Consider the following 15,285-nt stretch of genomic DNA (forward strand, 5'->3'; position numbering starts at 1 on the left):
GAGACCCGAAGCAGCTTTATTTTGGCAGTCTGTAACAGGCCATAGCCTCTTGTCCTGAGCATGAGGAAAATCAAACATAGTGTCACACTCATTTCTTTAAGAGAGGTCCATAATTTTCATGATCAATACCAATAGTTCCCAAACTTTAGTTCTCCAGATGGTTTGGACTTCAACCCACAGAATCCCAGACCATTGTCCAGGATTGTTGAAGCTTCTTGGAGCTGAAGTCCAAAATACCTGCAGGACCAGAGTTTGAATCACTGATCTACACAGTCAAAGGCTTTGTTATAATCTATAAAGTACAGGTTGATTTTCTTCTGAAATTCTTTGGTGCATTCCATTATTAAAAATATGTTTGCATTAAGATCCCTAGTCTCACTTCCTTTCCTAAACCCACTGTGGCATTCTGTTATCCTTTCATCTTTCATATACAGTTCATCAGCCATTGGAAACAACATGGCAAGTCCACAGATATTGAGGGCCAGCTGTATCTTTAAATTCTACGGGGATGTTCTTCAGGTTGTATTTTGGCATCATGGTTAGTTTAGTGTTCTTTACGTGTACTCCAATTTTAAATGTTAGCAGTTCATGGTCTGTGCCACAATCTGCTCCTGCTCTTAAAGAGAGAAAGGAGTTTCTCTATCTTTTACTTCTAATTCTGTAGTCTATTTGATTTTAATATTGGCTGTTAGGTGATGCCTATGTGTATAGTTGCCTCTTTAGTTGCTTGAACAACATATTTGTGATGAACAAACTATTGGCCTTGCAAAATTCAATTAGTTGCTTTTCCACTTCATTTCTTGATCCTAGGGCAATTTTTTGTATAATCCTTGATTATGTTTTATTTCTCACTTTTGCATTCCAATCAGCTATGTTAAAGAAAAAATCCTGTTTTGTTATATGATCAATGTCCTCCTGGATGCCAGCATAAAATCTTTCAGTTTCCTCCTTCTTCTGCCTCTGTATTTGGAACATGAACTGTTTCAATGTCTTCATTGTCTAGTTATATTGTCATCGTTATATTGATAGGTTTTCCCTGAAATCATTGATTTTGGTCAGTCATAATTTGCATTATATACTTTGACTGCTTTTGCTACATCTCTCCTCACTATTAATGCTACCTCATTTCTTCTTAGATTTTCATTTCCTAAGTAAAACACTGTGTAATTTTCTGAATCAATAAGTCCCATTTCTGTCACATACCCCAAGTATTGCAAAGTTTATGTTTCATTTTTTGTTTTACTATGTCTAAGTCCCCCTGATTCATGCTTCTCACATTCTATGCTCTTATAATATGTGTTGTGCAGCTTTGGACTTTACTATCACTTCTAAGTATGTCAACAACTGAAGTCCTTTTGATTTGAGTCCAGTTGCATTATTAACCAAAGCGCTATTCATACTTCTCCTCTGCTGTACCTCAGTAGCTCTTTGAGTGCCAGCCAACCTGGGAGTTTCATTTTCTGGCACTACCTCATTTCATTTTGGATTGTCTCATAAGGCATTCAAAAGGGGTTTACGATGCCCTCCTTCTATGCACAACTAGCAAGTGTTAGCTATGGTGCCACTACAATTATCTCTACAAAATCCTCCTCCAGCATCATCCTCCACTATTGCTGTTTGGCACAGTTAGTCTGGTTCTTTAGCAAAAGCTGTCTGACACAAGAGACATTACCAGCAGCACTGTTGACATCACCACAGCTGTTTGCCTCACAGGAACAAAGAACCCCATCACCATGGAAAGGTAGTGGCACTGGTGGGACTACCTTTCCGCTGGTCAGAACCCTGAATACAACTGTTCATCAACTTGTGCACAAGGACAAGGAGAATTACTGTAATAATCAATGCAAACAACAACAACAATCCAAAACCAAAAACAGAAGATGACAACAAAAAAGGATGAACAAGAGACCCACCATTTTAATGAGTAGGTATGAAACATGGGAGATGGTACCCAAAGCACTTATTTCACCCCTTTTTGCACTTCATAATGAGCCATAATAGCTTCAGCTCAACAATTCTGCAGAGGGAAGATCTAATGTGCACACAGGGCTATGGATAATAAGAGCTACTTTGTTGACTTCAATGCTAGGGAAAATTCCATGCGAATAATTTCTGTGTTCATTTCAGATCTTACCATTCCCTCTTCTCACTGGATTGTATGCAGCTAGAATCTTATCTTGACAACAACCTCATCTCCCACCCCGCTTGAGTCCCTTGAGCGACCAGGTCTTGTTATGCTTTGACTTGTCACTACAATATTTTAAATTAATATTTTAAAAGGTGTTTGATATCTGTTTCAAAAAATAGCCACCCTTGCACTGAGGGATATCCATATAAAGAGAGAAACAAGATTTGCCAGCAGCTTAGCTACAAGCGATACTGATGAAATCAGACAGCTGTGGCAGTCAGCCTTATAGTCATTCCTAAGTGATGTTTCTTTTTAAGTCATGGGAATGGTTCTTGCAGTTTATTCAGTATCTAAAATTCATGTTAACCTAGAAAGGGCAAAATGCAACTTTCGACTTGTTAGAGGATTGCAGTTACCATGTTCCTTACCAATGGTAAAGAAGACTGGGAGATGCAAAACAGAAACAGCTTTACTTATCCCTAGTGCAGAGATGCAAGATGGGGTCCTTGTATTATAAGTTGCAACCTGATCTAAGTTTAAAATAATCCTCTAAAATAATCCTCCTTTTGGCTCTTTGACTGAGAAGGTCAGTATGTTTTGAACTTCATCAGTATCCAGGCTTTAATGTTTTCAAGTAAAAAATAATAGCCTTGTTTCCATTCACTCTGTCTTCTGAGCATTAACTATTTTATGATAGGATGGACATCAGATCAACCCTGAATATTCATTACGGATCTTTTCTTTTCTGTCCTTCCTTGACCTTGTAGTTATGCTATTTTGACACAGGTTACTTCAGCACATAAAACAAGGCAGCTGTTATTTCTTCCCACACCCAAAGAATCCTGCATTAATAAATCATTCTAAAGCAAGTTATAAAACATATTAGCAGTAAATCTCTCAGCAGACGATAGTCTACTCAAAAGAGCAACTTGCTGTAGCACTTTCAGCTCAAGCTGATTATGCCAAATCCTTCCAGTCCATCTTTTTCTAATTACTGTAATGGTAATTTGAACAAAACAAGACATCCTGTTAGTAATAGGAGCATTATATGGTATGTTGCTGTTGTTGTTAACTCCCCTCAGGTCAAACATGACTCATGGCAACACTGTGGATGAGACATCTCCAAGACCACCTGTCCTCCGCTGCTCTACTTAGGTCCTGAAAATGCAAGTCCATGACCTCCCAAATAGAGTCTAGCCATCTGACTTATGATCTTCCTCTCTTTCTGCGGCCTTCTACCTTTCCTAACCTTACTGTATTTTCAAATGAGTCATGCCTTCTCATGATGTGGCTAAAGTATTACAGCCTCAGTTTCATCATTCAGGAATTCTTCCAAGAGTTCAGGCTTGACTTGATTAAGCACCCATTTGTTGAAATATAATAGCTTGGACGATTCTGAGTTTAGTGCTCTTTTACTGAATGTAATTGAAATAGTTGTGACACAAACAACTAGCAAAATTAAATTTATATCTTTAAATTACAATATCATAAGCACAGCCTAAATGCATTTACATAAACATAATTTCATCTCAATGAAGTGAAAATTTAGTAAAATGTGATGTTTTTCAAGAATTCCTTTTAAAAAATCTGGGGACTCTCCTTTCTCCTCCCACTAAGCCTCACCTATATAACATCTCTTCAGTATTTTAAAGGGACACAGGTAAATTCCACAGTTCATTTCTGCCAAAAGACAGATGTTTGAGGAGCAGTGGTGTCATTGTACCTTATAGCATCATCTGCTATGGTCCACAACCCTCAACGATGCCACTATTCAACAGTAACCCTGCCTTTACATTTTTTTCTTTAACATTCCTTAGTAATTGTCCCCAGTCTGTGAAGTTTTGTATTGTATAGCTAAAGACTATTAAAACCTCTGTCTAGCTTCCTAGCTCCTTAATACTTCCTCTATCAATTGACAATTAAGTATGTTTATTGATCCTGTATTCAATTTTTTCATGGAGAAGATACAGTAATTAATTTGCAGAATTCATCACCACAGGATATTCAGGATAATGTGATGGGCACTACTACAAAAGGCTTTAAAAAGATTAGACAAGTTTGTGGAAAATGGATCTATTAATAATAGCTAAGAATGGAACCACATTGTTCAGAGTCAGCAGACTTACTTCTCCAAACAGTAGACTTGCAAAGTTAGTCCCTACCTCTTTTGAATCTTCTCTACCCAGAGCCAGCCCTGGCATTTTTTTGGATATAACTGAGTTGCAGAACTGTGGCCAAGAGATGTGCATGTTCTTGTTCTGAAACTATACAGAAAAGGGAAGAAAAGTTGGAACACAAATTCCTGAAACAGTATAAGAGAGTGAATACAAAGGTCTGTATCATGAGAATGTCTGCTTAGTCCAATTAATGTCCAACAATTACCTGAATGTTAAAAAGGATGAAATGTGGTACATTCAAACATTCAAACAAACAAAACCATATTGCTTCTTATATAATATCTCTCTTATATGACATTCTGACAATCCCTTCTTCATTGCTGGATTATATCATGGAATTAACAATAGCCTTTGCTTATAAATCTCCAAAACATTCCCTTCCATGATAGGAATTATTGCTCTGAAGGATGAAGTTTGACAAAGTTTTGCTTTAAATTCTCTTTGGGGTGAAAGGCAGAAACATTCCCATTTAACTCCCTTTCGGTATTATTATTGTTGTTATTGTTGTTGTTGTAAAATAGTAATTAAAATGAGAGGTATTCATCAATAAAATGAGTGGCTACCCTCACATTCTCCTCAACTAATCTTGCAAAAGAGGAGTAAATAGCTTACATGGAGGAAACATGCACTATTCTCCTCAATTACAACCACAAGATTTTGGACCTATATAGCTTTTGTATTATTATTATTATTATTATTATTATTATTATTATTATTATTATTATTATTATCCCCCCCCCCCAACAGTGGCTCATGTATGATATTCCTGTAGTATGATATTACTTCAGGGCTTAGAAGAGTTACATTCTGGACTGCAACTTCTGGAATCTCACAACTATCATGGATATGGGATATCTGGGGAATTCTGAGGAGTTTGAGGAGTTGTACTTCAAGAACAGTAACCTACCTGAAATCTGGCATAATAACCTTCCTGAGGTCTGGCATAGTATTTGAAATCTACTCTAATATCATATTATGTCTTTTTCCCCACAAGGTGTACAGATAATTTACAATACTCCAGCATTGCACCTGAAACCAAACACAGCTGGTATTTTTAGCAGCCTTTAAAATTAAAGAGGTGAAACTATATGTAAATGTAACATATCTCAATACATAACACCAATTTATGTGTTAACAGTTAAAACAATTTAGCCCACTGAATGTTTAAATGCAGTTAAATAAAGATAGTATATTAAGGTTAATTGTGCACATAATAAAGTATCACATTCTGTGCTAGGTTATTTCTGCTTCCCTGTATTTTCAACTGAGATTATCAGGGTCAGCTTCAAACAATCTGTGTTCAATGTCATATCTACTAGAGAAGTCCTTGGTGTTAAACTATATTTATTTATTCACTTGTGTATTTAAAATATTTCTTAACTGCCTTTGTTGAATGCAGTCCAAGGTGGAACAATATTTTAACAATAGCACTTCTCAAAAAGCCATGTACAAATCAGAGAGTGAGTCAATTAGGAGAAAGAAACTCATTGCATTACCTGTTATCCTGCCTACTGATCACTTCCCCAATTGATGTATTACATTATACATTATGATTACATTAACATCAAACCTGCCCCTTTTGGGAAGATACTAGAAAGGGTTCCTCAAAAACCAACAGGGCTTGAAGCCCACTCTTGCCCTCAACCTGACTTCTTCTCCTTTAGATTTTCTTTAAGATGGTTTTTATTTCAACCCAAACCCAGTCTATGCAGACCAAAGCTGACAGTGATCTGGGAAACCACCTTGAAAAACTAAAGCTGCAATTCCTAGAATGCTTTTTAGAGTTACAGTTCAGTAGATGAGAGCCAGTGTGGCTTTCTCTTTTTCTTGTTACCATAGATTTCAAAAAAAAAAGTAAGGTAGATTGGGACTGCCAATGAAGTATCAGGTGCTATAGGCCATGTTTCAGAGGATGGAATTGTCAAAATCCACCTCTGAGTATTCGTTGCCTTAGGGTCAAAATAGACCAGCAAAGAATGCTGGCTTCATGGTGGCATGGGAGTGTGGCATACGCACAGTGCACACCTCAACACCACCCCCAAGCTGGCATCATGCCATCCTGATGACCACACCGCAGGGGGCATAATGGCGTTTCTGCAGCGGGGCATTTACACATGACATACAGTGCGCCCGCGTCATACACGGGTGCATTATAGGCTGCTTTCAGCATACACTGAAAGCAGTGCCAGAAGAAGCAGTGCCATGTGCTGGAAGGAACAATGGGGTGCATGCCTGTGGTGCACGTGCTGCTGCACCGCCGCAAGCACAAGCCTCATTACTTGTAATGGGGCTCAAGCATATGCGCTATTTCTTTTACACAGGGGGATCTGGAATGGACCCCCCATGTAAAAGAAGAGCGCACTGTACTGCAGAAACACCAAAAATCTGCCGCCACAGTGGAGAGGGCTCCTTTTTTCTGCCCCCAAAAGGAACAGCATTTTCCCACTTCTTTTGGGGCCAGAAAAAATGCCAGATTGGTTCCATGGTGTACGGTTGCCGCAGCCCCAATCCTGCACTCAAAGAAGTGGAATAGAACCGCCCCTTTATGGCTGTCTGTTTTAGCCCTAAGATAACCCCATAGAATTCATGGGATCATCAATAAATCGACAAGTGACTGGAAGGCGCATACACACACACTAACATATATCCAACGTCTGGAAGACAGCAAACCCCGAAGGTGATAGTGATATTAGATTTCAGAGAGACAAAGAAAGTCAAGGTCTCAGTCAAGGTAAATGAACCACTGAAACTCTGGAGACATTTTCACAATCATTTCCAATACTCTATTTCATTTCGTTTCATTGGTCTCCCAATACTAGAGACACAGTTTTAGAAAGCCATTTTAAACTATCAAAATCTGAAAATTTGTTTGATCTGCTTTCATCTACTCTTAAGTGCAATTTTGTACCTTTACAAATTTAACGCTTGTTCAGAACATTGATTATTTCACCAAAAACCATTGACAGCTGCAATATTTAGAGGGCTTGGCAAGTGTAACATTCATTTAATTGATTGACAGCTTCCTGCATTGCTGAGACACTTTTAAAATGGCAATATTAGCAACAGCTTAAGTAGAATTTTTCAAAGGGAGTTGTCAGTATTTAATACCCTAAAATCCCACTGGTTTTCATCAGTGCATATAATTGCAAAGTACTTACACACTTTGAACATTTACTCTGTACTGTTTATTGGGAATATTACATTTATTTCTTTTAGTGATTTGCCTTTGTTCCTCCTCCCACCCCTGTCAGTCAATATATTCAAACTACCCCAATTCATTTGGCCTTTGTGCCGGCAGTGTATAACAACAGCTGTCTGAGAATTCTTTTTATTTCATTTCAAATATATATATTTTCAAGTTATCTCATTTTATTTGAAAATGTTATTCTTTTCAAAGTGAAAAATAAAACTTTTACAAAAGCCAGAGTTCCATTTGTGCAGTTTTGAGATAAGTTTAGCAACAAATAGAAATATTTCATATTTTTTGCCTCTGGAGATTAGGCCATAAATAAATAAATATATTTATTATTCAAAGCAACAGTCTTCCAATAAATAAATAAATAAACAAACAAATAAAACAAAATGAAGAAGGAAAAAAGTTTCTTCCAAATGTATCATACTGGATTTAACTTTGCTGTAATACCAAAAAGGATGGTTGGACAATTGGCTTACACATTGTAAACCACTTAGGGACTGTAAGTTCACTGATAAGCAGTACTGTATAGAAATGTACTTACGATGATTTGGATTGCATCCTCAGCCAGTCCTGGGAAGGTAAACAAGGCACTCTCCCCCAAATTCCCTCAAATTTGTAAGGTTGAGCAAAACCCCCATGTCTACCTCAAAGGCAGGTTCGCTCACAACTTCATGTCCCTTGATGTGTACAAGCTGATCAATAGCCTAACTTTTCATCACAAAGGGGTGCCAATGGTGCGTACCAAACAATTATTTAACCCCATATGGGCTAGTGAAACCTATTTATCAGCCACCCTTAGCCAATTTCCAGTCCCTTTATACAGTATGGGGTAGGCAAAAAAATAAATAAATAAATAAATAAATAAAAAAACCACAGGAAAAGGGGAGAAAATTACTACCTGACCCTGAAGCAACCAACAAAGTTCATACTGCATTTAGGGTGGGAGGGTGAGCTGTGTCGGCGAAAAGAGGTAGGATGGGGAGGTGTATCATCCGTATATACATCATGTGCCTCAGCTTGGTCTGTAGGACCATGCTTCCATTTGAAAATACTGGTCTCATCATGGAGCCTCACCCTCCTTCAATGGCTCTGCCAATCGTCCTGGTGTGAATTATATTAGAATGAATAAACACTGTTTATAGTACATCAGTTTCTCCCTCCCTTACAATTAATCCTGAAAACAGTGCAACGAAGCATATTTATTAACCAGAAAAGCTCCACAATCTACACCTGTCACTTTAATATGTTGTGTTGAGAGATTTTACTGTTCACTCAAGCTGTGAAGGGCCAAAGGGACCAACTAAACTTTTCATGTATTGACTCATGGCTGACAATTGGCTAAGTCTTACCCATAAGCTGACAAAGGAGGAGATTCAGACTGTTGATCTGAATGTTCAGAACTTCCAGGAGTCAGTAGACTGTTTCTAGATTTATAAATTGAGTAAATTTATTTAAATTAATGGGGAATTAATTGGTCCATTGGTTTTTATAAATCTTTTCTATTTTTTTAAAAGGAATATCCAATCCAGTCTCTGATACTAGGGCGCAGAACAGACATGCAGGAAGAAGAGGCTTAAGGTCACTGCAGCTGCAGCTGCAAGTGGGCCGGGATTGTGGCAACCACATGGCCTGCTCTGAAAGAGGGCTGCCACTGCTGGCCCCAACCCATGCCACCAAAAGCTGGATTATCCTGGCTCTTTTTTGCTCTGGTCTAAAGAACGGGAGTGCAGTCTCAGCATGGATCCTGAGCATGTTGGAGACATGCGTCAAAGAAATAGTGCACCTCCAATGTGTCTGGAAGCTACTTCTTTATGCCCATGTGTTTCAGGCCTAAGTACTCCTTCTACTTTAAGGAATTAGTTTGGTCAATTTTGTAAGATATCAGGAGCTCTTTCTTCTGGGTCTGCATTGGTACATACCTAGCTAAAGGTTATGACCTTGTTGAAAGACAGTAGAGCAGAAAGATCTGCTGGCACACTTATGTGACAGTCATGAAGGTTGCCAGCCCTGCAGTCCAGGATTCAACCAGGAGCTTTTTAATGCATCTTGTGAGGCAACCAGTAGTCACTGTGGTTGTGAGGAAGCAGAGCTATGCCAGGGTGTTGTTTTACTCTAAAACTAGTAGTGAATCACATACTTAAGGAAATATTGGCTACTTCCTTCTGTGAAATATTAAAATAGATCTACTGATGCAACTGGGAGTTTTGCCAGCATAGTATCCCAATTTTAATTACTATTTGAGATCAGATTAATTAAAACTTATTTCTTGTTTGAGAGGAACAGCATTTTTGGTGCCCACCATAAGGTAAAGCAGAGAGTCATTCTTGCAATGGGCATCAATTTTTGATACAAACTGGCACAGAAAGGCAGAAAGAAACATAACATATAATCGTGTTGCCTCATCTCAGGAGCTTGAAATTAAAGATGGAATCTAAGTGCTTTTGACAGACATATACTCTTACTCTAAGTATAGCAGAAGACCCTTTGGTCCCGAAAACAAATGTTTCTGAATACAGTGCCTAGGTACTCTGCTGTAACTGCATTCCTCATCTGTATGCAGCATACAACAGAGCATGGTTTATTTAAAATGTACCTATGCATGACATGGGCACATGAAATTCTGAAAAGTGGAAATCTCCTCTGAAGATTTGAAATGGCTATAGTAGTCCTGGGAACAACTGTCTTGTTGCATACAATTTACAACCTGCCAATCATTAGTAATTGTTCGCTGGGTTTTGATTTCATATGATTTACAGCCTGCCAATCATTAGTAATAGTCTGCTGGTCTTTTAAATATGTTCTTTGTAATTATTGGGGTATTCATCACTCTTACAGCAACTATTTGATTCTCCAGCTGCAGTTTGTTTATTTGTATAGGTCTTGGTCTTTGTAATGTACATTTGTAAATTGTTATATATTCTATTTATTGTTTTATTATATATATATTGACTTTTGGCTATAGTGTATGTTATTGTTCATTTTATGTATTATGATATGATAGCATGATATAATTTTCAATTCTCTACTGTTCATATTTGCTATAAATATGTTTATTGTCCATTTCTCTATTTTCATATTTGTTATAAATATAATATGTATTGCTATTTGCTATATAGTTGTTTTCTGTATGTGATGGTCTTGTGGGGGGGTGGTTTGGAGGGACCTCTGATTGAGACTCTGCCCTTTTGTTGTCTAAATTAGTGGAAGTGTGGGATTCTTGGGTTGAATGTCCTGGTTTGTCAGCAATACCTACTGGTAAACCATTTTCCCAGTTTGTATGTCTGGTGTAAGGAACAATAGTATTTTTATTATAGTCGGGAAAATGCAAAAGCCAAGAAAAATTGGCACAGAGCTCATTCATAGTGTTATCATCTATTATGAATTAGATCAAAATTGTTATATTTAAATCAGACTAATTTAGAATGTTAACTGATCTTAATTAAACATTTCTTTCTCTGTAAGGATTGTCTTTTTATGGCTTGTACTTTATAATAATGTTCCTTTCCTTTCATTCTTTGGAAGCTTATCTTAGATGTCAACATGTCAGAAGCCCTGGTGGCGCAGTGGTTAAATGCCTGTACTGCAGCCATTCACTCACAAACCATAAGGTTGCGAGTTCAGTAGCAGCCAAGAGATCAGGCTCAACTCAGGCTTGCATCCTTCCAAGATCGCTAAAATGAGTACCCAAATTGTTGGGGGCAATTATCTCACAGTTGTAAACTGCTTAGAGACTGCTTAGACAGTATGAAGAGGTATATAAATGAAGCTGCTTTTGCTAACTTGTATTTGCAATAACAGTCTGTTCCCTTGCTGTAGTTCATTGGGTAATACTGCTGTGATTACATTTGGCAGTGTTCTTTGGGTTTATTCTACTCATTCCAGAATTGTAGCAATACAAGCAGAGTTCTTTTGAGTCTTGGTTTCTCTACAGATAACAGTGGAATGTTGTTACATGCCTTCAAGTTGTCTATGATTTATGATAACCATCCCACAGAGTGACTTCCAATTGGCAAAGGGGTCAGGAAAGACTGCATTTTTTCACCCTATCTGTGTATGATTAAAACATTATACGTAAAGCAGAATTAGATTCAGAAGAAGGAGATGTGAAGATTGGAGGAAGGAGTATCAATAATCTAAGATACACAGATGACACCATACCTCTATTAGAAAATACCAAAGACTTAGAATGATCATTGAAGAAAGTCAAGAAAAAAGTGTAAGGATATGTATACAGTTGAACATTAAAAGAACAAAAATAATAAATAAATAAATAAATAAATTTATTATTTTTATACCGCCCTTCCATAGATCAGGGCGGTTCACAGCAAATATCAATAAAACAATTAAGAATACATAAAAACACCCCTCTCTCACTGACCCCTCCCCCCGGTAAAAAGCCACCACAGTGGCAAGACAGTCCTCCGCAGTTCTGGGGAGCTTCTTCCCAGGTGACATGGGGGGGGGGGGGCAGCGGCAGAAGTAGTCCTCCACCAGCTCTCAGGCAGTCCCCGATGTTGACCACAGAGGAGTTAAATGACTTTAAACGAGATGAGGAAGGCACTGAAATAGTTCAGGTTTTTTCATACTTTGGCTCAGTTATTAATCAGAGTGGAGACTGCAGTCATGACATGAGAAAAGGATTAGGAGTTGGAAGGGCAGCTATGAAGGAACTAGATCAGATTCTGAAATTTAAAACTATTATCACTGCATACTAAAATGAGGATGGTACAAACCATCATATTTCCCATCTCTATGTATGGTCAGTAGACAGTGAAGCAAGCTGATAGGAAGAAAATAAACTCATTTGAAATGTGGTGCTGAAGAAGAGATCTATGGATAGTGTGGACTGCTAAAAAGACAAACTAGGGCAAATCAAGCCTGAGCTCTCCCTAGAAGCTGACTAAACTGAGGCTTTTATACTTTAGGCATATTATGAAAAGATGGAACTCATTAGAAAAGATATCTCTCTGGCTTTTCTTCGTGAACGAAGATTCAGGAAGGACTCATCCCACGCTTTCTATAAGCGTGTTGATGACTAAAAAGGCCAATCTGAGATAAACAAGTCCGGTTGCAGAAAGCACAGCAGACAGTCTCCTTGGGTGATGTTTCCGGGTTGTGGATCTTTCTGCGTTGTTGTTTCTCTTCGAGACTCGTTCAGCGTGAGCTTTCAAAAAAGGCTGCAGCATTGTAGATAGTGCGTCTCCATGCCTCCCGATGCGGGGCCAGGGCGGACCATTGTTGGTGATCAATTTGGCCGAGCCTGAGATGTTGTTTCAGGGGTTCCTTGTATCTCTTCTTTGGAGTGCCCCCTCTTACGCTGACCCGTGGCGAGTTTGCCGCAGAATACTATCTTTGGGAGGCAATGATCCTTCATCCTAGAAACGTGTCCTGCCCAGCACAGCTGCGTCCTTAATAGCATGGCCTTGATGCTAGTGATCCCTGCTTGCTCAAGGACAGCAACATTTGACTCATAGTCAGTCCAGTGTATATTTAGAATTGTGCATAAACAGCGCTGATGAAAGCATTCGAGGAGTCGTAGATGTTGGCGATAGCTGACCCATGTTTCAGACCCATGAAGGAGAATAGATAGTACAATGGCTCTATACACACTGATATAATAATGCTTATTAAGGTACAGAGCAATAGGAAGAGAGGATGAATATGCTCTAGATAAATAGACTCCATCATGGAAGCCATAGCCACAGCAGGACTCCAGGGCTGCTGAAGCAACATAACCTGGAGGTCTCTCATTTATGGGGTCACCATGGGTCAAAGTCAACACAAAGGCAGCCAAAAACAACAAAAATCACATGGTTGTCTTGGCCAGTTTATACAGAGGTGGTTTGCCACCTAGTATTCCTTGGTGGTCTCCCTTCTAGGTACTAACCAGGACTCACTATGTCTAGGTTTCACTTTAAGACACTCTGTGGTGTCTTCAGGTTATTTACTTTTCTATTTGTTTAAAAAGGATTCTCTAAGGAGATAGGGGAAGCATACATGACCTCTGTAAAGTAGGTTAGCTGTAGGAGAAAAGAGAGGTTACAGAGAGAGGAGGCCCAAGATACCGAATGAACTTCAGGGTTAAGTGGGTATTGTCCTACTCTGTCTCTCTTGTATTCAGTTCTTATTGAAACAATAAGGGCAGTTTTAATAAACTGCATTTTTCTCTATGTAGTGATTTGCAAACTTTGGTATACCACCACAGCAACAAAAAAATTCTGCAGCTATTAAAGCCATTACTGGGTAGTGGATCTTTCTGTGTGAGTTCTGCAAAACCCAATGGGACTTTCAAAAATAAATTAGTTTAGCTATTTATTCTCAGTGAATGCAGTTCACCTGAATGTAGCACACTACCTGAGTTCACTCTGCAAGCCATAAAGTATCAAAGGTATGATTTCAATTATGTGGAATAATGCTTCAACTACATCATGACGAGTATCTTCGCTCAAAACACACAACTGAATTATTCTTCATAAATAAATCTTCTGAATACGCTTCATGTTTGTATTTGGTGGCTAGAAGATAGAACGACCTTATGTAAATGCCACAGGTGTAGCCAAATTGCTTTTCTATAAATGTCATTGCAATGATTACTTCCCTCCCCTGCTTCAAAATAAACTTAGAAGCCATAGCAGTAACCTTAATACTGCGTCTAGTGGAAAATATAAATGGGGCATACACACAGAACACCACATGTGGTATTGTTGAAGCAGAAAGTTGATAAATAGTCTCATGTGTGATGTTAGCAGAGAAATAAATATCTCTGTTGCATGTGGAATATTTATAAGTAAAGGTGTGAGCAGATTAAGATTTGAAACATGTGTTGCCATCCTAATTCATTTATAACAAGACACATAATAAATAATTATGTCTTTAAGCATACAAAAATATATACAGGTCTCAGATTTATTTATTTTGCTTTGTTTTTTTAGTTGTAAAGAGTTCTGGAGTTGATGCTCTTTCTTTCCATCACCAAAGATACACAGCTGCTCCAAAAATGCAGAGAACACCCAGCTAAGCAGTGCCTTCAATTTCTGCTGACATTACATTCTAAATAAGCATTCAGAAGATGTGTATTATGTGCAAACTTGGAGACCACAAGGTAGTGGTCGAATGGGAAGGGAGAAGTTTCCTATGTTCTCTGCAATGGACATGGTTTGATATAAGTAGTGACTGACTTGCTCATCCCTTCATTATACTGTAGCTTCTGGCAGGAGCAGTATAACCTTTTCCAGTTCAGACACTACACTGCTTGCTTCCTTTGCACATAGTACATGCTATAATAATAATAATAATAATAATAATAATAATAATAATAATAATAACAACAACAACAACAACAATAATAATAATATTTGTATTTTCTTGCCTCTCCCAGGTGGATCAAGGCGGGATTACAACCAGTTAAAGTATATACATCAATATAAAATACATTTTTAAAATACATCAATAAAATGGTGCAGTTATTATAATACTAAATCCATCAAGTGGTAATGCAATAATTTGTCCGATAGTGTAATGGTGCTATTACAACAGGTCAGGTGAATAAGCTCGTCATAAGAGATTCATCTTAAGTGCCCTCTTGAGTGCGGCCAAGGAGGTAATAATACGGATCTCTTCCGGGAGATCGTTCCATAGTTTCAGAGCAACCGCTGTAAAAGTTATCTGAGAAGTCGATGTAAGTTTGGTTGGAACATATTCCAACACGTTCTTCCCAGTTATTCTGAGAGTGCGGGGCAGATTGTGTAGGGAGAGGCATTCCCGCAAGTAACTCGGGACTAAGC

At 38.2% G+C, this 15,285-nt stretch overlaps 1 protein-coding gene across 3 annotated transcripts in view; it reads right to left on the bottom strand.

Moving 5' to 3' along the window:
- Positions 1-15,285, bottom strand: part of ZNF385D (zinc finger protein 385D) — a 443,232-nt gene that overhangs the window by 119,564 nt on the left and 308,383 nt on the right. For all 3 annotated transcript variants that reach the window (XM_042477445.1, XM_042477444.1, XM_042477447.1), the window contains one exon: positions 4,291-4,392. In XM_042477445.1, coding sequence (XP_042333379.1) covers positions 4,291-4,392 — 102 coding nt within the window. The remainder of the gene's footprint in view (positions 1-4,290; positions 4,393-15,285) is intronic.

The sequence above is a fragment of the Sceloporus undulatus genome, chromosome 6 (genome assembly GCF_019175285.1).
Source record: "Sceloporus undulatus isolate JIND9_A2432 ecotype Alabama chromosome 6, SceUnd_v1.1, whole genome shotgun sequence".
NCBI lineage: Eukaryota > Metazoa > Chordata > Lepidosauria > Squamata > Phrynosomatidae > Sceloporus > Sceloporus undulatus.